This window comes from Symphalangus syndactylus, chromosome 21 (genome assembly GCF_028878055.3).
Source record: "Symphalangus syndactylus isolate Jambi chromosome 21, NHGRI_mSymSyn1-v2.1_pri, whole genome shotgun sequence".
NCBI lineage: Eukaryota > Metazoa > Chordata > Mammalia > Primates > Hylobatidae > Symphalangus > Symphalangus syndactylus.
In genome coordinates this window covers 44,182,778-44,210,152 of record NC_072443.2, presented here as the reverse complement: position 1 = coordinate 44,210,152, position 27,375 = coordinate 44,182,778, and the positions used below count along the sequence as shown (strand labels likewise).

At 39.2% G+C, this 27,375-nt stretch overlaps 1 protein-coding gene across 3 annotated transcripts; it reads left to right on the top strand.

The window, feature by feature from the left end:
* Positions 1-997: 997 nt before the first annotated feature.
* Positions 998-27,375, top strand: LRRC58 (leucine rich repeat containing 58). Of its 3 annotated transcripts, XM_055259327.2 has the most exons (5): positions 2,327-2,970; positions 15,817-15,945; positions 16,626-16,903; positions 20,843-20,983; positions 21,564-27,375. In XM_055259327.2, the coding sequence occupies exons 1-5, from the start codon at positions 2,471-2,473 to the stop codon at positions 21,659-21,661; spliced, it is 1,146 nt and encodes a 381-aa protein (XP_055115302.1). In that variant the 5' UTR covers positions 2,327-2,470; the 3' UTR covers positions 21,662-27,375. The 3 variants fall into 3 exon arrangements, 2 of the variants coding, with proteins under 2 accessions (XP_055115303.1, XP_055115302.1); XM_055259328.2 differs by having other exon boundaries at positions 998-2,970; positions 20,843-27,375; XR_010118466.1 differs by lacking the exons at positions 20,843-20,983; positions 21,564-27,375 and adding an exon at positions 19,380-20,821 and having other exon boundaries at positions 2,364-2,970; positions 16,626-17,367.

Here is a 27,375-nt window from a genome sequence, read left to right as displayed (position 1 = left end):
AGTACCTGTACCTACTATGGACCAGGCATTGTTAGGGGATGGGTATATAATAATAAGATAGTTCTTTTCAAGGACTTTATAATTTAATCGAATTATTCAAAAAATAAGTCCACTAACTAAGAGATATATCCAACTCAGTCAATCCAAATTATTTGCAAGAAATCATGCTTGGCAATGGGGGATGGTGGTGGTGTGAGGGAGAATCCAAAAATGAATAAAGATAGTCATTCTATGTAAGTAGGAACCTACTCTAATTGGACATGAGATGTGCATTTTACACTGAAATTTAGAGTTTCCTTGCCAATAGTTTCAAAGAGCCAGAAACACAATTTTCAACTTTTAGAAAGCAGTTTCTCAGTTATCTTAGCTGCTCGATGGTCTAGTTACATTTATCCTAAATTCAACAACCAAGTAGTTGCAGACTTTATTAAATTAAAATAGCTCCTAGTACAGCGTTGCAAGCAGTAGGTTTTCAAAATTTGTCAGGTTACTCATTTCTTTACCTACACCACTTTTTTTCTACTTCCTTTCCTTTATTCTATATAATGTGGAGTTCCCATCCTAAGAATTTTTTTCCGAACTTTCTACTAGGAAGCCTCATTTGCTATTATTGAGGTTATTTTTTTACCTTTAATTCCATTGATTTGTAATCTTACCTCTTATTTTTTCTTGAGACAAAAAAAAAAAAAAAAAAAGTGCAGGGCAGTGGCACAATCATGGCTCTCTGTAACCTCTACCTCTTAGGCTGAAACAACCCTCCCAGTAGCCTGTGTAGTAGTTGGGACCACAGGCGAGCGCCACTAGGCCCGGCTAATTTTTGTATTTTTTGTAGAGACGGGGTTTCCCCATGTTGGCCAGGCTGGTCTGGAACTCCTGACCTCAGCGATCTGCTGGCCTGGGCCAAAGCGCTGGGATTACAGGCATAAGCCATGGCACCTGGCCAACTCTTATTTCTGAATTATGTTTAAATCCTTTCTTTTTCCCATTTTACGTTACATTCCTATCACTTTTTAAAATCCCAGATAAATATTTTAAAGTAAAAACAAGTATTATTTTAAATATTTGTAATTTTCAGATATTAGGACTACTGTTAGAATGCTGGCTTGACCCAAAATAAGGTCTGTTCTTAAAAGGACTCTTTCAAAACAGATGACTCATCAGTTTTAAAAAGCATTCCACCATTAGGTTAAACATACAAAGTACGTCCTTCTATGACTACAACTCAATCAGAAATTAAAGTTTGACTGCAGAGTAAAGGCATCGTTTCTCATACAAATAAATGACTGGCAAGAAAAAAACGACTTTCCTTTTTTAAGGAGGAAAGCAATTTAATGTCGTTGATTATATACGACCACTCAACTTTCTTATGTATAAGCTTTGTTAGAAAAAAAAAAAAGCTAAGCATTTTTTCTCATTTCTATTCATGACTTTTCAAAATCATAAAATGTAATTTCAGAAAAGATTGAGTTTGGGGCAAGGATGAAAAATACGTTAATTAGAATTACTAAATTAGTACCAGATCAGGATTTTCCCAAACTGTAGTTTTGACCTGCAGTACAAACTCTATGCTTTCTGAATTTTTAAACTAACTCATTAATTTGAGCTATCTCAAATCATGCAACCGCCTCCATATCTCCCAAATTCACTCCTAGACACAACTTAGACCAAAAACCACGTATGTGCTTCTATAATTAAAACAGACAAAACGTCCTTACTTGACACACATTTCTGCCTAAAAAAAGAAAAAAATAATTCTGTGGGGCAAGTAGTGCGGGTATTACCGATATTTTATGCACGGGGCAACTGAAATCAAACCCCTGCCCTAGAATATTTAACAGCGGAACCCCCAGTAAGGATCCGGGGGTTCTGAGGTCTAGGCCAGCTGCGTTCACATTTCGAGGTCGGCTTTGTTAATCCTCGGACTTTAAATTCCTGCGGTTTTCTGTCATGGAGGTAAATCACCACTAAATTCCTGTGTGCTCACAGAGTCCTGCAGACACGGGCCCCACTTTTAAACTGAAAAACAAGCGGGGGGCGGGAAGGGCACGTGACGCGCGAACCCTCAAGGCGAGATAACCGAACATCCTTGAGCTGTTTGCCGAGGCAGTCTTGGAGCCCTAGAATAGGTCACTAGGCTCCAGCGACTACAAGGCGCGGCCGCCGAAACCCGGTCCGGCTCAGATGACAATTTGGCAGCCTCTGGGTGTCTGCCTCAGCTCTGCGCAGCCCATGCTGCGCTCTTGCCACTCCGCGCCCCGCGCCTCGTGAGGCAGAGCCCGCCCCGGAGCGGCGCGCGCACCCCAGGGCCTCGTGTCGCGTGACTCGGCCGAGGCGCGCAGGGTTAGCGCCCGCCCGCGCCACTTCCGACTCAGCCCTCGGTTCAGGTTCCGGGGCACCGCAGACCTCCCGACCTGTGGACTGCGCGCGGCGCTCTGGGGAATCCAGCGCCACGCGCCGTGCGGTGGCCAGGATGGAGGAGGTCGGAGCCGCGGTCGTCACGGCTGGGGAGGCCGAACTGAACTGGTCCCGCCTCAGCGTGTCCACCGAGACGCTGGAGTCTGAGCTGCAGGCGCGGGGCGAGGAGCGGCGCGGCGCGCGGGAGGCGCTGCTGCGGCTGCTGCTGCCTCACAACCGTCTGGTGTCGCTGCCACGGGCGCTGGGCAGCGGCTTCCCGCACCTCCAGCTGCTGGACGTGAGCGGCAACGCGTTGACCGCGCTCGGGCCGGAGCTGCTCGCGCTGCGCGGCCTGCGCACGCTGCTGGCCAAGAACAACCGGCTCGGCGGGCCCAGTGCGCTGCCCAAGGGCCTGGCCCAGTCGCCGCTCTGCCGCAGCCTCCAGGTGCTCAACCTCAGCGGCAACTGTTTCCAGGAGGTGCCTGCCTCGCTCTTAGAGCTGCGCGCGCTGCAGACCCTGAGCCTGGGCGGCAACCAGCTGCAGAGCATCCCGGCTGAGATCGAGAACTTGCAGAGGTGAGCGCGGGTGTGTGCCGGAGGGTGGGGAGGCCTCGGGCGGTGTCCGGGAACCCTGGGGCGCCGGGCCTGGGCACCTCACGTTTGTCACGTAACTATTTCCAAGCTTTCTCTTTAACTGTGCGGTAGTGAGTTCTGCCCAACCATCTCAGCAAGTTGTAAGTATCTGGTATGATCGCATGTGTGACTGTTTTGTATGTTGTTTGGCTTATGCAGATTCTCGAGGCATTTTTTCTGTCTTCCTTATTGAATCTGGGGCGTGATCTGAACTGACTGGAAACTCAAAACAGATGTAAATCAGAGGTTGTCACTTCTTTGCTCAAAAGTCTTCCGTGGTTTTCCATCTCTATAGATCAAAGTACATGCCTTTGAGCATGGCATACAAGGTGCTCTGATCTAACCCTTGCTTTCCACTACATTTGCAGCTTCCTCTTCTCTGTGGCAGTACCAACTACCATTTGTGGAGTTCAGTGACCTATGCATTTTCCCACGTAGAGAAAGCAGCTTGGAGTTGCTGGTAGGCACTCAGTATGTGTTGAATGGATGCAGTGCCTCTGTACACGTGCTGTTTCCCTTGCTTAGAATGTTTCCTTCACCTGGCAGACGCCTATCATCCTTCAAAAGCTATCTCAAGTTATCATCTCTGTGATTCCTTTTTTACTACTCCCTGCACAACAATTTTTTTCTTTACTACTCCCTGCACAAAAAAGTACAGCCTATACTGTACTTTCTCTGTGCTTCATTCATCCTGCCGTTGCATTTACCTTATTGGATATAATTCCTTGTTTACAGGAATTATCTGCTTCACCTACTAGATTATGCAGTAAATATGTTAAATTTAACTTTAGGAGGAAACAGAGAAACAGGATAATAAAAGTGCCCGGTGGGGGAGTGGGAAGTAGAGCCAAATGTATTGTACAAAACGAAAAAGAGGTATCTTCCATCTGTAAGATATTTTCACACTTTATTGTATTTTCAGAGATAACAGAACGTTAAAGGTAGAAGGGACCTCAGAGTTAAGTGTAGCAAAAGAATATTTGCCTGGGAAAAAAGACCTCTTGGTGCTCCAGCCTTAGGCAAGTCACTTGTATCCTAACTGTAGCTTTCTAATCTACAAAATGAAGCATTTGGGCAAGATGTCTCTTCATTTACTCTTCAATAGATATTTATTGAATACCTGCCCCGTGTCAGGCACTGTCCCAAGTATCGGGGATACAATGGTGAACATGATCCAGGAGACAGACATTAAACAACTAACTATGAACCTCATTATTTAATTACAGTGGTTATGAGTTCTATGAAGACCTACAGAATGCCTTGAGACAAAATGACAGAGGCACATGGGAAAGCCCAGAGGCAAGAAGGGTAACTACTAAAATTCTGAAAGAAGGACATTGTACTGGGAAGTGAGCAAGAGGGAAAGTGGCATATATAAATTTGGGCAAGTCAGCCCATGCCAGGTCTTGAAGGCTATGATAAAGTTTGGATTTTATTCTAAGTGCACATGAGAGAGTTTTAAGCATGTGTCTTGTTGCTATGCAAGAATGGAGTGAGGAGAGGGTGAAGAGATAGAGATTTTGAGGGCTGGTTTGAAGGTCATTGTAGTAGGACAAGAGATGATGGTAGCTTATACCAGCTTGATACTAGGAGAAATGATAAGAAATGGAAGATTTGGAGAAAAGATTTTGAGGTAAAATTGACAGCCCTTGGTTCCTTCTAATTTTAATGTTACATAATTCCAGCCTTGGAATTTTCTTAATATACTAACAGGAACCCAAGGAAAGTATTATTTCCATCGTATGGGGAGAAAAGTAGGCAAAAATCTCATTTATTTAATACTTACAACGCAGTAGATCCTGTCATAGGTGCTAACTATGCTTTTTAATACTCACAGTGATCCCATGAGATGATGTGCTCCCACTTTTCAGAGGCAGAAACTGAAGCTCAGAGAAATTAAGTCACAAGATTACAAGGCTAGTAAGCATTGGAACTATATTTGACCTCTGTGGTCTGTGACTCCAAACCCTTGAATTCTGCACAGTGGCAGAGTACTAGAACCTGAATCTTTGTCGGGGGGTTGGAGGGTCATGGTTTTTTGTTTGTTTTTGTTTTTTGTTTTTTGTTTCTTTGAGACGGAGTTTCACTCTGTTGCCCAGGCTGGAGTGCAGTGGCATGATCTGGGCTCACTGCAATCTCCGCCTCCTGGGTTCAAGTGATGCTCTTGCCTCAGCCTCCCAAGTATCTGCGACCACAGGAGCGTGCCATCACGCCAGCTAATTTTTGTATTTTTGGTAGAGACAGAGTTTCACCATGTTTGCCAGGCCGGTCTCAAACTTCTGACCACAAGTGATCCACCCACCTCTGCCTCCCAAAGTGTTGGGATTACAGGCATGAGCCACTGCACCCAGCCAAGAACTTGACTTCTGTACTGTTGGATTTGTGATCAGGAGGATTTGTCAAAGTCATTCACATAGTTGACTGATCTTCTGACTCAATTTTCTGGGCTAATAACCGTGCTATCTGTGTTTATGGTTCATTGTGCCTTTGACACCAACAATGTATGATATCTTTAACGTCACTGTTTTCATTTTTCAGTTGCGTGCTTTAGTTCTCTTTACTGCTAATAATCGGTAAAGGTTTAGGCTATGCTCCACATGTAAACTCTGATTGACTGTAGGTTAAAAGGGTTGTGTAGAAATATACTCTGAGCTAGAAAAAGCCTTGGCAATGACCCGATTCGTCCCCTTCTATTTACAGATGAGGAAACTGAGATTTATTATCAGTGCTTTGCTTGAGGCCAGTTAGTGACAAGTGAGAGTTATATGGTTCAGCCTTCAAACACTGCTAACTATTCACTACTAATATGATGCATTAAAGTTTCAAAAATGTAGAGGTGGAGGTTTAGTCTCTTAAACTACCTGTCCGAGAACACCATCTTCTCTAAGAAAATACATGGATCCTCTAGACTTCATTGGTTACCCTGATTTATATTGATACTATGTATGCCATGCTGCTTTTTAAACCAGATCTAGTATTTTGGCACATTAAGAAGATATGTGTCCTCTGTGAGAGCAATTATTAAAATAGTACAGACTATATAATCCATGAAAACTCCCCCACTCCTTCCACTCTTCATCATTTAAGGAAGGAATAACAAATGAATACTCATGGCTTAATTGGTGTCATTGACCTCTCCAGATTTAGCAAGGTATCTATGTTTTCTATACCCTATTGATTCTTTCCCCTTGTGGCAAAATCTTTTTTTTTTTTTTTTTTAACGTTTTCTGAAGGATCACTTTCAAAGTATAACAAATAAGTAGATGCTGAAAATCTTACTTATTTTTATGATTAACTTCATTCCCTTGGAGTAAATTAGGCTATCAATGTGAACCATGTGGTTGTGGATGTAACCCATCAAAATGTGGTTATTCTTCAGCAAATAAATATAATTGTTTGGCTATAGTATATGGGCAGATTTGTTTTTGTTACATAATGCTGAAAAAGTAGGTATAATTCATATTCTGACTTATTTTTCTGAATCACACCTTTTATTCTTCTCAGTTAGCTTAGACATTAATTGAGGAAGAGCTTAATAGCTTATCACTCAATGGCCAATAGACTTTATTTAAGTAAACAAAAGCTTCAGGATTGTTTGGCAAATCCAGTATGCTAGATATTTGGAGAGTAGGTTTGAGCACAACTGAGTTTCATTGGTACTTTTCTACAATCTTTTCTTCTTAAGTAATGCCTTCCTTTTTCTGTTCATGATGCCTCTCACCATCTGTTTGATGTGGTTTTGAAAGATTGAGATAGGAGGGTGTGACAAAACAAAAGCTAAAAGTTAATGCTCTCGAATGTTTTGAAGTTAGTGTACAATAGGTTGATATCTTAGGAGATAGATGGCTCAACCAGATGATAGAATGCAGTAAAGTTTAATGAAAACGCTTTTCCACATTTAGAGTCACATACTGAGTTTGTCACTGGCTCTCAACATCGTCCCTCTGACTTTTTTTATTGCCTTAATTTGGGGCAAGTATCAAGAGATGATGCATCTATTTGTGTGTTTACTTTTGAACATATAGGTACCTTAAAATCCTGTGTTGTGTGTTAGTATTTGAAAATCATTTAATACAAAGATGCTACTTCAAGAAAACTTTCTTTATCCACAGATGTTCTTATCTTTCTGTTTCTTTTCCTTTCTGTTTTCTACCTCTTTATACATTCCTATCTTACCTTAATTCCATCTCTCTTTAACCAACCACATAAAATAGGATTAATGTATATATATATATATTTTTTTTTTCTTTTGAGACGGAGTCTCGCTCTGTCACCCAGGCTGGAGTGCAGTGGCGCAATCTCGGCTCACTGCAAGCTCCGCCTCCCAGGTTCACGCCATTCTCCTGCCTCAGCCTCTCCGAGTAGCTGGGACTACAGGCGCCCGCCACCACGCCCGGCTAATTTTTTGTATTTTTTAGTAGAGACAGGGTTTCACCGTGGTCTCGATCTCCTGACCTTGTGATCCGACCGCCTCGGCCTCCCAAAGTGCTGGGATTACAAGCGTGAGCCACCGCGCCCGGCCGGATTAATGTATATTTTTATTTTTTTGTTTTTTGGGGTTTTTTTTTGGTTTTTGTTTGTTTGTTTGAGTCAGAGTCTCGCCCTGTCCACCAAGCTGGAGTACAGCGGCATGATGGCAGCTCACTGCAGCCTCTGCCTCCCAGGTTCAGGTGATTCTCCTGCCTCAGCCTCCCAAGTAGCTGTGATTACAGGCACCTGCCACCACACCTGGCTAATTTTTTTATTATTATTATTTTTAGTAGAGACGGGGTTTCTCCATGTTGGCCAGGCTGGTCTCGAACTCCTGACCTCAAGTGATCCGCCTGCCTCAGCTTCCGAAAGTGCTGGGATTAGAGATGTGAACCACTGTGCCCAGCTTAATGTATATTTTTATGATGTTCGGTGTCATTTTTATTTGATTGGAGAAGGAGAAAGCATTTTGTACTTTTACTTGTGCTAGCCTGTTTTTTCAGTGGGTCATTGGTACTTGATAGAGAAAAGGCATCCACTGCAGTATCCCTAAGGATTAGAAACGTGATTCATTTTTCAAGAGACAATTTTAAGGTCAATATATTAATGCTAAACAGGAAAGGAATAATTTGTTCCATAAATTTAGTGAGTACTTTTTTGTTTTCTGTATTCCTCAAATACTGAAAGAATAGAATTGTTCCAACCCTAATTAACAGAGTTGCAATGTTGATAACCACAAGAACTTAAATCCTACAGTTTTGCTACAAATTCAACAACAGTTTCCTTTCTTCTTAAAGAAAAGTGTATTTGGAAACAGTAGAGTGTGTTATAGAAATTTAATTCCCACAAATCATCAAAAGGTGTCAGGTCCCTAGAAATTTGGAAATTATTTGAGTTAGAAAGTAAAAAATAAGCCTGAAACTGTAAATTTAATATAATGGTTATGTAATTTGATTAGTGTTATTCATCAATTGCAAAAGAGAATTTATGTAATTGCAAAATCATGGCCTTAGTTTTAGAACGTCAGATCCTTTTCTGCCAAAGTCAAGGTAACTACTAATGTTTGGCATCCTTTCCGTCTACCTTCCCTGTCGACTTCCAAAGCATTGAAAGAAGACATTGAGTAGCAAATGACCACCAGAGACTAGTTTTTCTTGGTTCCTGACTTTTAATAAGTTCAGGCTACTATAGCAAGACATAAACTGAGTGACTTATAAACAACACAAATTTATGTGTCACAGTGGCCTCACATTGTTACGGGATCTCTGGGGTGTTGATTTTTCTGACCGGAAACCTCTGTGGCCATGGCACTTTTGCCCAAGTTCTTGTCCTGCATCCAGGAAGAATGAGGTACACAGACAAGTGAAGGGTAAAGAGGAAGAGTTTTATTTACTGTTAGAACAGCTCAGAGGAGTGAGTAGCTCCTCTCTGTAGGCAGGTCGTCCCTTCAAGTGTTCAGCTCTCAGCAGAGAGGAGGCCTTGGAGAGGGTGGCCCCTCTCCCCAAGCAAGTCATTCAGATGTCTCTGCAGGTCTCTGAAGCTCTTGGAGGTCTCTGAAGCTCTCAGCAGAGAGAGTAGTTCCTCTCTCCCGGCAAGTCATCTCCGCAGCTCTCAGCTTAGAGGATACTCCTCTCTGCAGCTGGTCACCCCATCCCATCTTCTGTCTGTCCTCTTCCTCCTCTGCCCTGTTCTGGCTGAGCCCAGGGCTTTTATGGACCGCAGAGGGGAGGAAGTGCATGCTGATTGGTCCACGGGTGACCATGGGCGGGCGGGAAGAGGCACCAGGAGTCCCCACTCCCATCTGCCTGTCTGGCAGCTTGGCCCCCAGCCTTCAGGCCCTCCCTGGCCCAAAGGTGGGGCCTTACTGGGGACCCACCCTCTTCTGCCTAGGAATCAATCTGCCTCCTGCTGCCATTCATGGCGCCCGTGGCTCAGCCCAACTCCCACTCCAAGATGGGAGCAGGGGCTGGAGAGAGGCCAGGCAGCAGGAGAAGATAGCCTCGAGCCTGCAGGGATTGCGGGGGGATCCTTCCTGGGGCCGCCAAGGGTGCATGCTGCAGAGATACCCAGCTCCTGCACCTGGGAGGACGGCTGCAGCTCCCAAGAGCATAGAGAGGCTCAGATCCACAGTTACAGTTTAGGTGGCTGTAGCCCCACCAAGGAGGGTGGGGCTTCTCCCTGCTCTGCAGAGCAGGAGGCCTGGGTCTGCAGCTGCAGGTTGGGCCATCACAGCTGCACCTGGGGAGCTCTGGTCCCAACACAGAAGGGGCAGGGCTCCCCCCAGCTCCCTGGAATGTGCAGCCCCAGCCGTGCCTCCCTGTTACATCAACATGACGGAGAGAGGAAGCAAGTTCCCTTGGGAATCTTAGAAGGACACTAATTCCATTAATGAGGGCTCCACCGTCTTGACCTTATCTAATCCTAATTACCACCCAGATACCCCACTTCTTAATACCCTAACATTAAGGAGTTAGGGTTTCAACATGAATTTTGGGAGGGCACAGGCATTCAATCCATAACACTGAACTAAGCAAATAGAAAGGATAATATTTACACTTGCCCTCAGACTCACTCTTCCTTTTTTCACTTTCTTTTCTCCCTCTCTAGACTATATTGCAAGTTATTATTTAGCTATCAAATCCTTTGTAAAAAGGACTTCAAAGTTTGCTCAGTTTTTTTCCCTGATAGTATTCTCATTGAAATAGTTCCTTTTCCAGGAAACTAGTAGTTTCTGTTATTTGGACTCCAAATATTCTATTCTGTTCTGTTCTGTTCTATTCTAGTCAAGTAGCTGTCATCATTGAAAAATGAGGATTTCTGAGTAACTGGGCAGTAACTTATGCCATACTTGGTAGAATTTTAAAAACCCTGCCTAGGAACTTTTTTCAGCAATGCTTAGGCACTTGCAGTAGGAGAATTCAATCTTGTAACCAGTTGACTTTTGCTGCAAGGTAATCTTTGAAAGAGAAAGAAAATAACATAAAATTAAAGTTATCTGCTTACTTTTGTAAACATTTTAAGTCTAAAGAGGGAAATGGAATTTTGAAAAGCTTTACACGATCAGAAATATGTTTTTTAAAAGTGTCATTAATATATATATATTTGTTTGTTTGTTTGAGAGACAGTCTCACTTTGTCACCCAGGCTGGAGTGCAGTGGTGCCACCTCGGCTCACTGCAACCTCTGCCTCCCAGGTTCAAGCGATTCTCCTGCCTCAGTCTCCTGAGTAGCTGGGATTACAGGTGCCTGCCACCTCGCCTGGCTAATTTTTGGGTTTTTTGTTTTTTTGTTTTTTTGTTTTTTAGTAGAGACGGTATTTTACCAGTTAGCCAAGCTGGTCTCGAACTCCTGACCTCAAGTCATCTGCCTGCCTCAGCCTCCCAAAGTGCTTGGATTAGGTGTGAGCCACTGCACCTGGCCTAATGTATGTTTTAAAAAGACAAAATGTTAGATTAAAGTTGGCATTTTTAATAACCACACATCAAGGAAGGCTGAGATTATGAAAGACAGAAAAATCATACTTGAGAAAATATCTGTAATAAGGCAATCTGCAAAGAATTTTTAAGTACATTTCCTAATTTCAGAGAGGTAAAGGAAGGAACTTCATCAGTGAAGCAAGAATGGGGAGTTTTAAAACTGACAGTTATGAAAACCCCAATTGGAGTTTTTAGAAATGAAAAAATATAATTATGAACTAACTAACTGGACTAAAAAGGTGGACGGAAGTCAGCTGAAGAATGAATCCATAAGCTGAAAGATTTTACTGAGTTATTTTCCTGGAATTCAGCTCAAAGAGATAAAGAAATAAAAAGTATGAAAGAAATATTAAGACATAGAGGATAGGTCCTGAAGTTAAAACTGCTAAGAGCAGCCGGGCACTGTGGCTCACGCCTGTAATCCCAGCACTTTGGGAGGCCAAAGTGGGCGGATTATGAGGTCAGGAGTTTGAGACCAGCCTGGCCAACATGGTAAAACCTAGTCTCTACTAAAAATACAAAAATTAGCCAGGCGTGGTGGCAGGCACCTGTAATCCCAACTACTCGGGAGGCTGAGGCAGGAGAATTGCTTGAACCCGGGAGGTAGAGGTTGCAGTGAACCGAGAGCGTGCCACTGCACTCCAGCCTAGGTGACAGAGCAAGACTCCATCCAAAAAATAAAAATAAAAAAATAAATTAAAAAATAAACTGTTAAGAGCAATTCTAGAAAGACAATGAAAGAAAGACAATGTGTGAAGTAATAGTGGCTGAAATTTCCCACAGTTAAAGAAAGGGAGCTCTCTAAACTGATATCTTAACATGTCATAGTAAAACTTTAGAACATTAAAGATGAATAAGAAAAAATCTTTACTCCTATTGAGGAAAGAAAAAAAAGATTACCTACAAAGAAACAATAGTAATATTGGCTGTAATAAGATAATGGAGCAGCATCTTCATAGTGCCAAGGAAAAGTAACTGCCAATCTAAAATTTTATGCCCAGCTAAACTATTACTCAAGAGTGATGGAAAAAAATTAAAACGCCAGAAACAAAGGACTCAAAGATTAACAACCATGAATTCTTGCTGAAAGAACTTCTGAAGGATGCACTCCAAGAAAAATGAACCTTAAATAACAAGCCTCCCAAAAAAATGATAAACAAAATTGGTAAAACATATTGATAAATCCGAATCAATTTATTGATTGGAAATAAATTGGTAGAAAATCAGGGTAGAACTAATTCTAGAAGATGATATGAAGAGAAGGACAGAAGAGAGCATGTGTATGTGTTTGAGAGTGAGAGAGAGTACAAAGAAAATTGAAGGGGGTAACTCCTAGCAAAATAGAAACAGCACATACAGTTCAAAACAGTAGAAGTAGAGGGAAAAGAACAAAAAGAAACTTGAGAAGCACGATAAGAAGCAGAACTAAAGGGAAAAAGTATGTGGAGACACCATGATAATAGAAAACATAAGTCCAAACATATCAATCATCAAGTTATGCTCCATTTATGAAGAGTTACACTTAAAAATACACCAATAAGTTATAAGTAAAGGGATAGGAAATGATGTACCAGGCAAATCTGTCATTTCTCATCTGAAGTACTGGATTAGGCTCCAATCTGCTTTTCCTCCTTCTACTCCTGCCCCCAGTGCTCCCCTAACCACTTTTCCAGTTGTTTGCCACTCAATAGCCAAAGTGATCCTTCTAAAGAGTAAGTCAAGTTAAATGATTAGCCTTTGTTCAGAAGTGTTTTTTCGAAACGCTCTTACAGAGGCCCAAAGGGCGTTCTGTGATGTGGCCTTCCCAGGCTACCTCTCTGATTTCTTTGATGACCACAGTCCCACCTCAGTCATTCTGATCTACTCATCTACTCAAACTGGCTGTGTTGCTGTTTCACAACACACCAATCACTTTTCCATTGGGGTTTGTACTCAGTCATTTCATTTAGATCTCTGTTCAGATGTCATCTCCTAAGAGAAACTTTTTCTGACCACCCTCTCTAGAGCATCACTTCCATCACTATCTGATTACTCCCCCTTTTTCTTTGTGACACTTAAAACTATCCAGCATAATAGACATGTTACTGATTTATTGTCTATCTTCGCACTAAAATGTAAACTTATTCAGGTCAAGAACTTGAACTTACTTACATTCTATTCCCTAGAATGGTGCCTGGCACATTGTAGGTGTTCATATTTGTTAACTGGGCATTTTATATGATAGATAATATTATTCCATTTTTAAAAGGAAGAAACTGCAAGAATAAGTAACTGATCCAAATTTTTATACTGGTAAGTTGTAGAGCTAGGATTGAATGAAATAAATACCAACAAAAATAAAACTGGTAAGCAGTGTTGATAATCAGAGGACATAGATTTCAGGGTAAAATGTATTTAAAAGAACAAATAGAGGCCGGGCACCGTGGCTCACGCCCGTAATCCCAGCACTTTGGGAGGCTGAGGTGGGCTGATCACCTGAGGTCAGGAATTCGAGACCAGCTTGGCTAACATGGTGAAACTCTGTCTCTACTAAAAATACAAAAATTAGGCATGGTGGCAGGGACCTGTAATCCCAGCTCCTCGGGAGGCTGAGGCAGGAGAATTGCTTGATCTAACTCGGGAGGCGGAGGTTGCAGTGAGTCGAGATCATGCCAGTGCACCCCAGCATGGGCGACAGAGTAAGAGTCTGTCTCAGAAAAAAAAAAAAAGAATAGAAATGATTCATATGAATTAAGGCTCACTTCAGGAAGTTTTTAGCAGTCATGAGCTTGAATGTATCTGTAGTATAACTTCTGTGTATTAATGAGAAAGAAAGCAAAGATTGACAGGACTCTGAAGGGAAGAAGGAAAATCATGTTTATAGTAGGAGACTAACCACCAGAGCAAGAAGGCAAAATAATAAAGAGAAAAAAATTTTGCTCAGTTAACGAGCTCAATCATAATAGCTACATGTTCTTTTTGTACATATAATGCATGAATGAAAATAGACCATGCTCAAGGCCACAAAGGAACAAAGTTACGCAGAATATATAATTTAACAACAGCAGAGTTCCCAACAAATTAATGAGATAAAGCTGCATAATTCATGAGAAAAATAGGTAAATGATATGAACAGGTAATTCTCTAAAGATATACAAATGTCTAAAACCATTAAAAAGATGCTAAACTTCAGTAATAGGGACCTACAGATTTGCAGATTAAAAACACAGAATGGTACCATTTTTTATACCATCAAATAGTAAATAAATAAATAAATACTGGTGATAATACTAGGTGTTGGCAAAGTTGTAGGTTAAGGAGTGCTCTTAAATGCTGATTATGGATTTGTAAATAGCCATGGCTGCACAAGGTAACTTGGCTTTATCTGTTAAAATTACACCATATATTCTAAAATCTGCCACTTCACAGGCAATTCAAGGGAGGGAGACAGTATTTAGTGCATCTGGATGGGGTCAGGACTTCATAGTTTTAAAAATAGCATAGGGAATTCTTACCGTAGAAGTTTGGGTAACACTTTAGTAGGCTGTTTTCTCCTACATTTAAAGGTGTTTTGAAAAAACAGTAGTTCTACTGAGTTAACAGATTTAACAGGAAGATAAAAGTAATACAATATTGGGAGAAAAAATCTGTATCGTTTGTATACATTTTATTTATTTATTTATTTATTTATTTATAGTATAATATATATAAATATATGTATATAGTAAGAACTGATCCTGCTACCCCCTGCAAAAATCTTTTGAAGGAAGCCTTTCAACAGTAATCATCAAAGAGTACTCTCTTTTTTTCTATTTTGGCCATGTCTAAAATGTTAACCTATTGTTGGAAAACAGTATAATTACCTGGAACTTTGATTTTATAGTAGTGGACAATTTACACAGCCTCTGAGAATGTATTTGCTATAATAAGAGCAAAGAAGAAATGTAGAGACTTCATAGTTTTACAGTCTATTCCAAAACAAGCTAGTGGTTTTCCCATTGCCTGTCAGTGCATCAATCAAATCCAAGCATACTAGCGTAGAATTCAGGGTTCTTGTAATCTGGTCTCTCTACAACCTTAATCTTTGATTCCTCAAGATGAATTCTCTTCTATTAAAAGGTATGTTCATTGTGCCTTACAAGCCGTCTCCTCCAGCCTGAAGTGTACTCTTCTTATCTAAATGGGCTGAAGTCACAGCCCTTTGGGGAAGCCTGTTCCATTCAGAACTACTGTGGCCTTTTTAAAACTTTTTTTTTTTTTGAGACAGAGTTTTGCTCTGTCGCCCAGGCTGGAGTGCAGTGGTGTGATCTTGGCTCACTGCAAGCTCCGCCTCCCAAGTTCACGCCATTCTCCTGCCTCAGCCTCCTGAGTAGCTGGGCCTACAGGCGCCTGCCACCATGCCTGGCTAATTTTTTCTATTTTTAGTAGAGACGGGGTTTCACCGTGTTAGCTAGGATGGTCTCCATCTCCTGACCTCGTGATCTGCCTGCCTCGGCCTCCCAAAGTGCTGGGATTGCAGGCGTGAGCCACTGCGCCCAGCCTTTAAAACTTTTATCTTCCTTTTCATTCAACTCCTAATACCATTTATGGTTTGTCCCTCTTATTTTGGTATTGTAATGCCTATTTTTGGCCTTGTTTTGTGTTTCATTATAATGTTATCTAACATTGGTCTGTCTTGTCTGCTTAGCTATAGTGTAAGTTTTCTGAAAATTGCATTGTTTCTCTAGAGACTGGATAGCACATAACAAAGCTTAAGTAAAACATTTGCTGAATGAATAGATGAAATGTGTTTTTTGTAGTAGACACAACGGGGTATCTTTTTCAACTTCTTTTGCTTTTTTGGTTTTGTCCGTTTATTTTTGCAGTTTAGAGTGTTTATATCTTGGAGGAAATTTCATTAAAGAAATCCCACCAGAATTAGGAAATCTGCCTTCTCTGAATTACTTGGTATTATGTGACAACAAAATCCAAAGTGTACCTCCTCAACTTTCACAGTGAGTAGTTCCAGGCATTTGTATATACACAGACATCTATGCTTAGTAATTATTGTCTTGTATTCACTCACATGTTTTATATGTAGAAAAGAATTAGATATTCTCAAAGTAAGTGATATGTTAATTATAGTTCTGAGGTTTGCTGTGAGCTGGGTTTTTTAAATTTCACTTTTAAATGCTCTGGTTTATTCCTCAAAATATTTGTTCAGTCTATTTTCTGTAATCAAAGAATTGAGTATTAGCATGTATTTCCCTAGGTTTTATGGGACTTTTAGTGATTTTATATTTGATATGAAACATTTCTATCCTGATTAGGCTTTATAATGTGAAGGATCTTAATTTATATTGCATTTGAAATCTTTCCTTTTTTTAGATATCTGAATGAAAAAGCATGCCCACTGCCCACCCCCCAAATCTTCAAATCTAGGTTTTATAGCAGTTAGCACATCAGAACACTAAGTATTCTAAATTTGCCAAGATTGCAAGGGCAAAAGTCCTTCGTGACATTTACAAATCTGCACTTTGATCTAGTTTCAGCACCTTTTTATTTTTCTTCAATTGACCTTAATCTTAATTGCTCATTCTTAAGGGGAAATCAAGTTCTGTATACACACATATATTCAATGTTTTTGATAGTTACGTTGTTTACTGCCATTGATTTTATACTACATTTATTCTAGGTTACATTCCCTTCGTTCCCTAAGTCTTCACAATAACTTGCTGACATATCTGCCTCGAGAGATCCTCAACCTTATTCATTTGGAAGAGTTGAGTTTACGAGGAAATCCATTGGTTGTTCGTTTTGTTAGAGATTTAACCTATGATCCTCCAACTCTCCTGGAATTAGCTGCACGGACCATTAAGATCCGAAATATTTCCTACACTCCCTATGATCTTCCTGGGAATCTTCTTAGATACTTGGGTTCAGCCAGCAATTGCCCAAACCCAAAGTGTGGAGGTAAGTTAATTCAGTATGCATGTTTCCCACTCATTCAGCTATTTTTTAAATTAATTAAGTCTTCTTTCAGACACAAGCAGTCTCTGTTTCTGTTCCTTTATTTTTTCACTCATTTATGAGAAAGACATTTCACTCTGGATTTTTTAAAAAATTCTTTTTCATAATATTTTAGGATTCATACATAACGAACATACCCAGGAAGTCTCATCCTGTCTTGACATAAGATAATAAATCAAGATGGTAAAAAACACAAGGAAGTATAAACAGTTCTAATTGTTTAAAAACTTTCTAAAATGTTTGGACACCTTTTATTATTTATTTATTTATTTATTTATTTATTTATTTATTTATTTTTGAGACGGAGTCTCGCTTTGTCGCCCAGGCTGGAGTGCAGTGGTGCGATCTCAGCTCACGGCAAGCTCTGCCTCCCAGGTTCACGCCATTCTCCTGCCTCAGCCTCCCGAGTAGCTGGGACTACAGGCGCTCAGTACCACACCAGGCTAACTTTTTTGTATTTTTTTAGTAGAAACGGGGTTTCACCTTGTTAGCCAGGATGGTCTCGATCTCCTGACCTTGTGATCCACCTGCCTCGGCCTCCTAAAGTGCTGGGATTACAGGCGTGAGCCACCGTGCCCGGCCCACCTTTTATATTTATTTGAATGATATTTTCTTAGACTCACCATTCCCTGTATCAGATTTAATAGGGTATGATTCAAGATGTATGAGAATGGGCTGAATGTGTGCCAGTTACAGAATGTACCCAAAACTTTATGTTCTTTTAAGTCCATGGTTCAAAATGTCCTGAGTTTACAGCATTTGAACAGAATTATGCAAATGATTTAAGGCAGAGTCAGGTAAGTATCCCAAGGAATTCAAAATGCTTCTGGAAATCAAAGGAGGGGGAGAGTATATTTAATTAGATCTGGAAACAATGAGCTAATTCTTGAGGTATGAATTAGATTTTGATAGGATAAAATTGAGGATAGGAAATTTTTCAGATGGAGAGTACAAAGTGGAGACAGAAGAGTATGGGGCAGACTGTTGGATGAGTAGTAATTTGCCCCAAATGTAAGGTTAGGGGAGTAATGAGAGTGAAAAGCTACATTGAGTCCAGATTGTGAAGAGCCTGAAGGGCCAGGGTGTGTGGGTGAGAATTAGTGACTGATAGTAGGTCATTTTTCACTTTGGCACCCTCATAAAAGATCACTTTTAAAAAATCCAGTAGGTACTGAGGAAATGCTGCATAATGATGATCAAAACCAGGTGAGACTTTCTCTGGCAGTCTGATCTTGTCTTGAAGCTATTACAAGGTTAAAAGGGAGAAAATTATCAAATTCTTCAAAGATGATTAAAAGATAAAACACTTTTGAGTTTAAAAAAGATAATGCTCTGGGTCATTTCTGGCCACCCACTCTTAGAAGTAGAGATTGCAGCACTGTGCCAAGTTCAAAGTGCTTACGCTTTTCTCTGATTCTCCATTCCTGAATTAACTTTCACAGTGACAGAGGAAAACACATAGGGCAGCATTCACACCAGGCCCTCAGGCCTGAAAGTCTAAATCTCTTTGAATTCATGCTTTTCTGGAAATGGACCTCTACAGGAATTCTCTTTTCTCTCTTCAATATTTCCTTAATGACTTCTTTGGTATACCGATGTGCCGTTTATCTTAGGAACAAAAATGCTTTAAAAATTACCAGCTTAGCAAAGAGTTGGAACCAACCCAAATGTCCAACAACGATAGACTGGATTAAGAAAATGTGGCACATATACACCATGGAATACTATGCAGCCATAAAAAATGATGAGTTCGTGTCCTTTGTAGGGACATGGATGAAACTGGAAAACATCATTCTCAGTAAACTATCGCAAGGACAAAAAACCAAACACCGCATGTTCTCACTCATAGGTGGGAATTGAACAATGAGAACTCATGGACACAGGAAGGGGAACATCACGCTCCGGGGACTGTTGTGGGGTGGGGGGAGGGGGGAGGGACAGCATTAGGAAATACACCTAATGCTAAATGACGAATTAATGGGTGCAGGAAATCAACATGGCACATGGATACATATGTAACAAACCTGCACATTGTGCACATGTACCCTAAAACCCTAAAGTATAATTAAAAAAAAAAAAAAAAAAAAAAAATTACCAGCTTAAGGCTGAGTGTGGTGGCTCATGCCTGTCTGTAGTTCTATCACTTTGGGAGGCTGAGGCAGGAGGATCTCTTTTTTTTCTTCTTTTCTTTTTTTTTTTTTTTTTTTTGAGACGGAGTCTTGCTGTATTGCCCAGGCTGGAGTGCAGTGGCGCAATCTCGGCTTACTGCAAGCTCCCCCTCCGGGGTTCACGCCATTCGAGGCAAGAAGATCTCTTAAGCCCAGGAGTTTGAGACCAGCCTAGGCAACATAGCGAGACCCCGTCTCTACAAAAAATAAAAACATTAGTTGGGCATAGTGGCATGTGCCTGTAGTCCCAGCTACTCAGGAGGCTGAGGTAAGAGGATGGCTTAGGTCCAGGAGTTCAAGGGTCCCATGAGTTGTGATCATGTCATTGCATTCCAGCCTGGGTGACACAGTGAAACCCTGTCTCTTAAAAAAAAAAAAAAAAATCAGTTTAAAATTTGAGATAATCTATGAAATGAACCATTAGATATTTTGCCCCTCAAATTCGTTAGTTATTAAACTGTAACTTAAACAAAAGTACTTTTACATTCTCAGAGATATTTTTCTTTGTATAATCTGAAATCTTATAAATCACAAGATAGTATTATACTGCTTTAGTTCGTAGTAACTCCCCTGATGCTTTATTTTATTTCTTTCATCTGTTTTCAAGAAGCTAACACATTTTGGGGGATTTATTATTGGTCTATGACTGACCAACTTATTGAATGTATTTACTTTCCTAAATCATTGAGAGTAATATACCACAAATTTCCCCTTTTTTATACTTACTACAGGATCAAAAAAACTACATGGTTAGTTGAGATATCAGGAAAAAAACAGAAGTAGAATTCATTGTTTTTCCTTTGCTTGGACCACATCCTTTAATTTTGGTCCCTTATGTGATAAACACACAGTATTTGGTGCCAGAAGAAACTTAGGCACAGTATAGAGCTTGAGATTCCTCTCCAGAGAGGTGATTGGACCAAAATTCTAGATGTTCTGGTTATGCTGCAACCATTGTGACAGTCTTTGTCTGTTAGAGATTTGCAGTATCATTTTAAGGACCAGCTAGAATCCAGAGGCACAGCAACATCTGCTTTCCTCTCAGCTCTAGCTCTGTTTTTACTTAAGGGCCACAGTCGAGGAGCACTAACCTAGGAATCAAAAGGGCCAGATATTACTTTCAGTTTACCTGGCGATGTGTAATTGTATGAGAATCAAGTGAGATCATCAGTGAAACAGATTTGAGGCCTGTAGATTTACAGTCTTTGGAAATGTAAAATGGCATTTATTTCTTTAAATTTTGCCTTCCCAGTACATAAAAACAGGAGTGCCAAAAGTCATCCCCTTTCTGAAAATTTTTTGTGTACTAATACTTTAAGATAATTATTAAAGGAGTTTTTATGTTGTTTTGTTTTAGTCTGTGACTGTAGGGTAGGGGGTGGCTTGGGTAATAGAGAAAGGGCACCTCAGGTATCCTAAAATCTCCATCAGCCATTGCCCCAAGTCTCCCAGAGAAAAGAAGCTAGGTACACAGCGTCCTTTCTGTGCCTGCTCCCTTTAAGATAAATTTCCTGGTTACCTCTTTGCACCCAGATTCTATCTTTAAGGCCTTCCAGTAGGCTTATAGACAGCTATACAAGCAAGTACTACTTCTGCTTAAGATTCACAACAGAAGATGGTGTATGACATTTCTCCAGAACACTGGAGAAAGGGCTGAAAAAGAAATTGATTCCTTGCTTTGTAATGATTACTTTGTATTCCTTCTTCTCTTTAGGAGTCTACTTTGACTGCTGTGTCAGACAAATTAAATTTGTGGACTTCTGTGGGAAGTATCGCCTCCCACTGATGCATTACTTGTGTTCGCCAGAATGCTCTTCCCCTTGCAGTTCTGCCTCTCACAGCTCCACATCCCAGAGTGAGTCTGACTCAGAAGATGAAGCTAGTGTTGCTGCACGCAGAATGCAGAAAGTTCTTCTTGGTTGAACAGGAGTGCACAGTGGTGTGAAATACTTAAAAAACTGAGCAAAGATGGTTAGACAAAAAAATAGAACTTGAAGTTCACTAGAAATCTTATCTTCATCTTAAGTGTTCATGAAAGAGTCTGGGATGATATAAAACATTTTGTGTTTCATCTACCCATTCAGCAGGAATGAGTCCAGTCCCATGTTTAGATTATTTTAACATAATTTGTGAATGATAGTTCCACATTTGGCTGATGGTTTGCAGTTTTCACTCAAGTTTTGCATGAATCACAAAGCAGAATGGTACCTTTCGAAGAGCAGTTCTGCAATAAGCCATGAGTAGTATAACTTTTGGCAGTTGAGATGGAGAAAGTGAGAAATTATGAAAGCTATAATTGCCAGAGTTGCCCTTGGGTTTAGGTAGAACACTATATACCATATATACTATATACCATATATACTATATATACCATATATATATTATACACCATAAACAGGATTAACCCTCCCTTTTTTAATTGCTTGTATGTCTAGATTACAGAACTATTCAGAGAAGCTCACAGATGGTTACAAGGGACGTAAACCTTTCTGACAAACTAACTGGTAAAGTAAGGCATATAATGTTTACATGAGATATTAAAACTTTTTCATTCTTTTCCTTTGTTCTATATGATTGCTATTAACCTTATGTAATCTAGCAATGACTGTTATAGTGCCTTAATCCAGCAAGGATATAAAAATATATTCAAGAAATAATGCCAGAGCAACCTATAACCTGACATACCTTGCAGAACATTTTAAAATATTCTTTAACAGAACTAGGTAAATAACTGTATATCTAATATCCGATCTCATCGCCCTCTTAACATTTTTTTGTTTAAATGTGCACTCATCCCTTATAAGCACATTACTTTTACACTTAATGGTAGGCCACAATCTTGATCAATCTGTTCATCATAAGACAGAGTAAGAATTTTTAACAGAAAATTCTAAAAGAGATAGAAGCTAGGAAAGCTTCTTTATATCTTGCCTTAAATGGGTAGGGAAAAAATACGACTCTTGCCTATGTCACGTACTGGACCATCTTTCTCTACTTTTTAAAGAAAAACTAATACAACTAGAAAAACATCACAACAAGCCAAATAAAAATGAGGAAAAGGAGTCATTGTCCTTATACCTAATAGAACAGTTTCCAGAACTACTTTAACCATGGAAGCATTTTTGAAAATAAAGTATTAATAAAATAGAAAAAAATTATTAAATATATTGTATCCTTAATGTATAGCAGGAAAATAGTTTCACAAATTAATTGCTGTTAGAAATTACCAAATTTTTGTTAACTAGTTTAATGTGCAATACAAATTGAATAATAGTACAACTATAAGTTGATATAAAGTAAGTGCTTACTGGTAATCATTAAATAACTAATAACATGACTTGTTGGTAAATGTTAAACATACAGTAAGAAATGTTAAATATACAGGTCAGATAGGCATTAGAACATCAGGTGATACCTTTTCTGATTTCTGGCATTCATGGCACACCATTTCTTAAAAGCAGATTGTTGTATAATAACATATACATGTATTAGGGTTTTTTTCATATATATATTTTTTATTTGAGAAGAAACTAGCATAATTCAGGGTTTATGTGTTTATTTGTATATTAATTCATGAAACATGAGAGTTTCATGAACTGCAGATGTGAAACGCTGCTATAGAATGAATCCCTTCACCTTTACCTTGTTATAATGTAGTAAGATTTTGTTTTCCTTTTGACTCAGAAATTTTCTATGTCTATAGAAGTAATCTAATGTGTTCCTACTGCCTAGAAGAGTAATACATGGGTGATTATATCATAAAATAGAGGTATAAAGTCTTTGCTTACTTCTCCATGTGAGCCACAGCAAGCTGCAGACTGTACAGTTATGAAAGGTAAAGATGACTTAGGCTGTGCCTAAGTGACAAACGTAAAATGTTTTGTAAATAAGTGACTTACCTAAGATACATAAGATATTTTCATAGAAAATAATGTATTCATAGTAAAATACTCAAATTGATAGGACCAATTTTTTCTGGCCTAAATGCTTACGCCTAATTCCTAATCAGTTACCAGCTTGACTTAAGTAACTGCTTGAGTAGTCTTCTAAGAGTTAGTCTTTGTAAAATGGATAGGTATGTAAATATATAACCTTGCATACGCTTTCCAGCTTCCTAGAAAGAAGGTCTACTGCTTCATCTTTTACAGATGTAAATAGATCCAACCAGAGACAGTTTCTGGCCTTTGCATATAAGAATATAGATGTATACCACAGTATTATTTCAACAAAATGTTATGGTTCTAGGTATAGTTGAAAAATCTATGATCAGTGTACAACTGTCTTTTGGTAATTTTTAATGAAGTCTACATTTAGCTGTTGGTTTTATCTTTCTTAAATCTTTGACCTAACCTTTTGTAAGAGTGGCTAATAATTTCTAAGATTTTCCCTGTTTCTTTTTCCTACCTTTCCTTTTCTCGTAACTGATTGGAGAAATTAATCAGAAGTCAGATACAAGGTATTTGATAATCTAGAAACCAGATAATCAGCTCCCAAGTCATACAGCTAACTATGCATTTAAAATAACAGTCTGTTTCTTTAGTTCCTAAGTCATATATTTGTTTTTAATTACGGTAAATGAACTTTAATTGGAGTTTTTAAAAGACAGAATTAGTGAAGTCTAATTTTTATAATGAAATAAGTTTTTGATATTGCTCTACTTGGACAATTTTAGTGACCAAAACTATGGATAAAACTGCTTAAGCATAACATTAATATATTTAGAATGGCATTCTTCAGTGCTAGTATTTGAAATTGGAATTAGTACATTGTGCATTCTTAGTAGTCTTTATCCCTAGAATCAATTCTCTCAGCATCACCACACTGAGTTGGTGAAATAGTGCTAAGATTCTGGGCAATAGGAAGATTAGTGAATATGATACATTGATTCCAGGGTGCCAGGGATTGGCTGACATTAAGGACCAGCTGGCCAGAGTCCTCAGTATTCTAGTATTTGAGTAGTGGAGGTAAATCCAAAGGCGACTGGTTATATTTTACTTCTGAATGTGTGCTGAAGTGTCTCTTGTTCAAAAATTCTTGATATTTAGAGCTTCAAGTTACCACATTTAAAAGTAAAGACTTGGCACGGTGGCACACACCTATAATCTTAGCACTTTGGGAGGCCAAAGTGGGTGGATCATATGCAGTCAGGAATTTGAGACCAGCCTGGCCAACATGGTGAAACCTCATGTTTACTAAAAATACAAAAATTAGCCGGGCGTGGTGACGCACACCCATAGTCCCAGCTAACTCCAGAAGCTAAGACAGGAGAATCACTTGAACTTGGGAGACAGAGGTTGCAGTGATCTGAGATCACTCCGCAGCACTCCAGCCTGGGTGAGAGTGAGACTCTGTCTCAAACAAACAAACAAAAAACAAACAACAACAAAAATTTGCATTGTAAATTGTACTTCAAATTTGAGCAGTTTTTGTGTTTGTGTGGATTAAAGTAAAAAGCAATCCACAATAATGTTTTGTAATACTGCACACCAGTTTTACCAGATTTTGTAACTATCAGATTTAAAGAAAAAAAGAGAAGGAAGAGGCTGATTGCTGGAGTGTTAAAGAAATCTTTAGAAGCCACAGGGCTAGAAGAGAAGTCACCAAACACCTAGGGACAGTCTAGGCCAAGAAAGCCCTTTAAAGTAATAGTGAATTGTTTTAAAATTAAGTTATTGAGTGGCCTACTGACTACCATCCAAAAACCTTTCTCACCAAATTTGTTCAGTGTTTGCTATTGGGAGATTGTCCATATCCCTCCATAATTAAGGGCCAGCAAGTAATAGGATCTTCTTACAGCTAACCTTGCTCTTCCCAAAGGGAGAAAGTAATACATCAATAACCTGGAATTTGTGGTATAACAGGTAGCCTTGGTTAGTGTTTACCTTTTCACTATGTAAAAAAGAAAAAACACAAAGCAAATAGTGCAAATAAAATTTGATCTTTTAAAAGCATTTTAGCAGCAGCTATTTATGTAAAAAGTTAATTGTTATTATTCCTAAATTTTCATAAGACCCTTGGTAGACAAAACTATCAGTTATATTATGTATATATAAGGTGAGTTAAGCTGCATTTAGTTAGGAACATTTAATTTTTACCTAAATAATCTTTTTTTCATCCAAAAGTAGAGATTTTATTATGTCATTATGACTGTTACTCTCGATTTAGTCCAAAATAGTGAGCTTTTAAGTTGTGCCAGGTACTTAACAATAGTAAAAGCTATTGTATAGATTTTTATGCAATGTGACCTATAATGCATAGTTCCTTCTGTATTGAATGTCCCTGTTTCCATATTAAGTGCTATGCCCTGTATAACATTAGTGAATTTAATAGTGTGCAATTTTGGGCCAGGCGTGGTGGCTCACGCCTGTAATCCTGGCACTTTGGGAGGCAGAGGCAGGCAGATCACCTGAGGTCAGGAGTTCGAGATCAGCCTGGCCAACATGGCAAGATCACATCTCTACTAAAAAATACAAAAATTAGCCGGGCGTGGTGGCACATGCCTGTAGTCCCAGCTACTCAGGAGGCTGAGGCAGGAGAATCGCTTGAACCCAGGAGGTGGAGGTTGCAGTGAGCCGAGATCGCACCACTGCACTCCAGCCTGGGAGACAGAGCAAGACTCTATGTCAAAAATAAAAATAAAAAATTGCGTACAATTTTGTATTTTCATAGTCGTATCTTTTTAAAGGTATCACTGATTTCAGTTGTGGTCAGGACGTATATGCCTTAAATCCTCTACTCTAGACCCAAAGTTTGGAGAGCTATATTATTTAATAAGTTGTTTGTGACAGCCTTGTTACCTTTTTCATTTGATTTGAGAGAGAAAGACTGTGATCCTGACAGATTCCTTCTCATAAAATGGCCTAATGTGTATCAGTCTAGGACTTCTGGGGATGGAACCTCTAATATGCATTCTGTCCCAGGATGTCAAAGCCATAAAATCAGGGTCCCCTGAAATAAAATCACTGAAAAGATATGTTCTGTTATATATTATTTTAAAAATTTATCTGGTGCCACCAAAGAATGACAGCAGTTTCTAACCAACTTCATATTTGTAGCATCTTATGAAGATATTGTAAGGCTTAGCATATTTTGCCATTGGTTTTCTTTGTAATATAGGTTGAAAGTGAGACATGTTTGAATACTTTTGTATGTAAATATCTCCCATTCTTTTCTATCTCTTCTTGGTCTATAATTACTAAGAACTGATATTTAAACAACAGTTCACTAATGAACTCTGCATATTATTGAACACTCATAGGGCAATATTGATTTGGGTGCTACTAGACTTTTACCTAACATTAGTCTTTCTCAATAGTTGTTGTAAAGGATAGTATTCAATCCAGTAAATATTAAAGTGTATTAGTTTAATGAAGGTTATTTATATACTGTCATACCACAAAGCTATGGTGGAAAGAACGTCTGCATTCACCAGAATGTACTTGTTCCTTTGGCTGTGTATAAATTGGATAAGACTTTTTTATTGTAAGTTCCAGCTGTTGGAAGATACGGGGATAAGATTGACATTGCTGTTGCAGTATTGCAAAAACATGACTAAATTGGTTAATTATGTCTCCCGCTTATGTTTAAGAGAATCTTTTCACTAACTTAAATTGTTAACATTGTTGTGATATTGAGAAAGAATATTAACCTAAACAGTCACTTTACAACAATCACGTAAAGATATGTGTGCCTGCAGTTGAGGTTTTTTGCATTTCTGAGCCTGCTTTGTATTCATGAGAAACAAAAACATAATGGGAGAAAAGTTTTAAATAACCAGCAGTGTAAGTTTTTGTAAAGTTTGGGATGTCAAAGTATTAACGAAGGATACTGAAAACATACTTTTACTTTGGTCAAATTACTTTTTATCATCTGATTTCTTAATTTTCTGTATTTGAAATCTTGCAAATTAGGAATATCTACATCTATCAGATAAACAGATAACTAAAACTTAATGGTAGAAATAAGTGTAATTCCGCAACATGATTCAACAATTTTTATTTTTAGGATAAGTTATCGTTCATTATATTAATATCAAATTTATATATTGCCTTGTAATGCTAAATGCTCTTAAAAGAATATATGGGCTACTTCAATTCTACCACCTTCTTCCCCGTCCCCCAGGACATACAAAAGTTCTTACATTAACCAGTCCTCTGTGTGAATTTTGCCATAGCAAACATTGTGCCTTATTTTAATAAAACTGTTTTGTTGGAATCCAGTTCTATATTAAAGTCTCTATAATGTTGA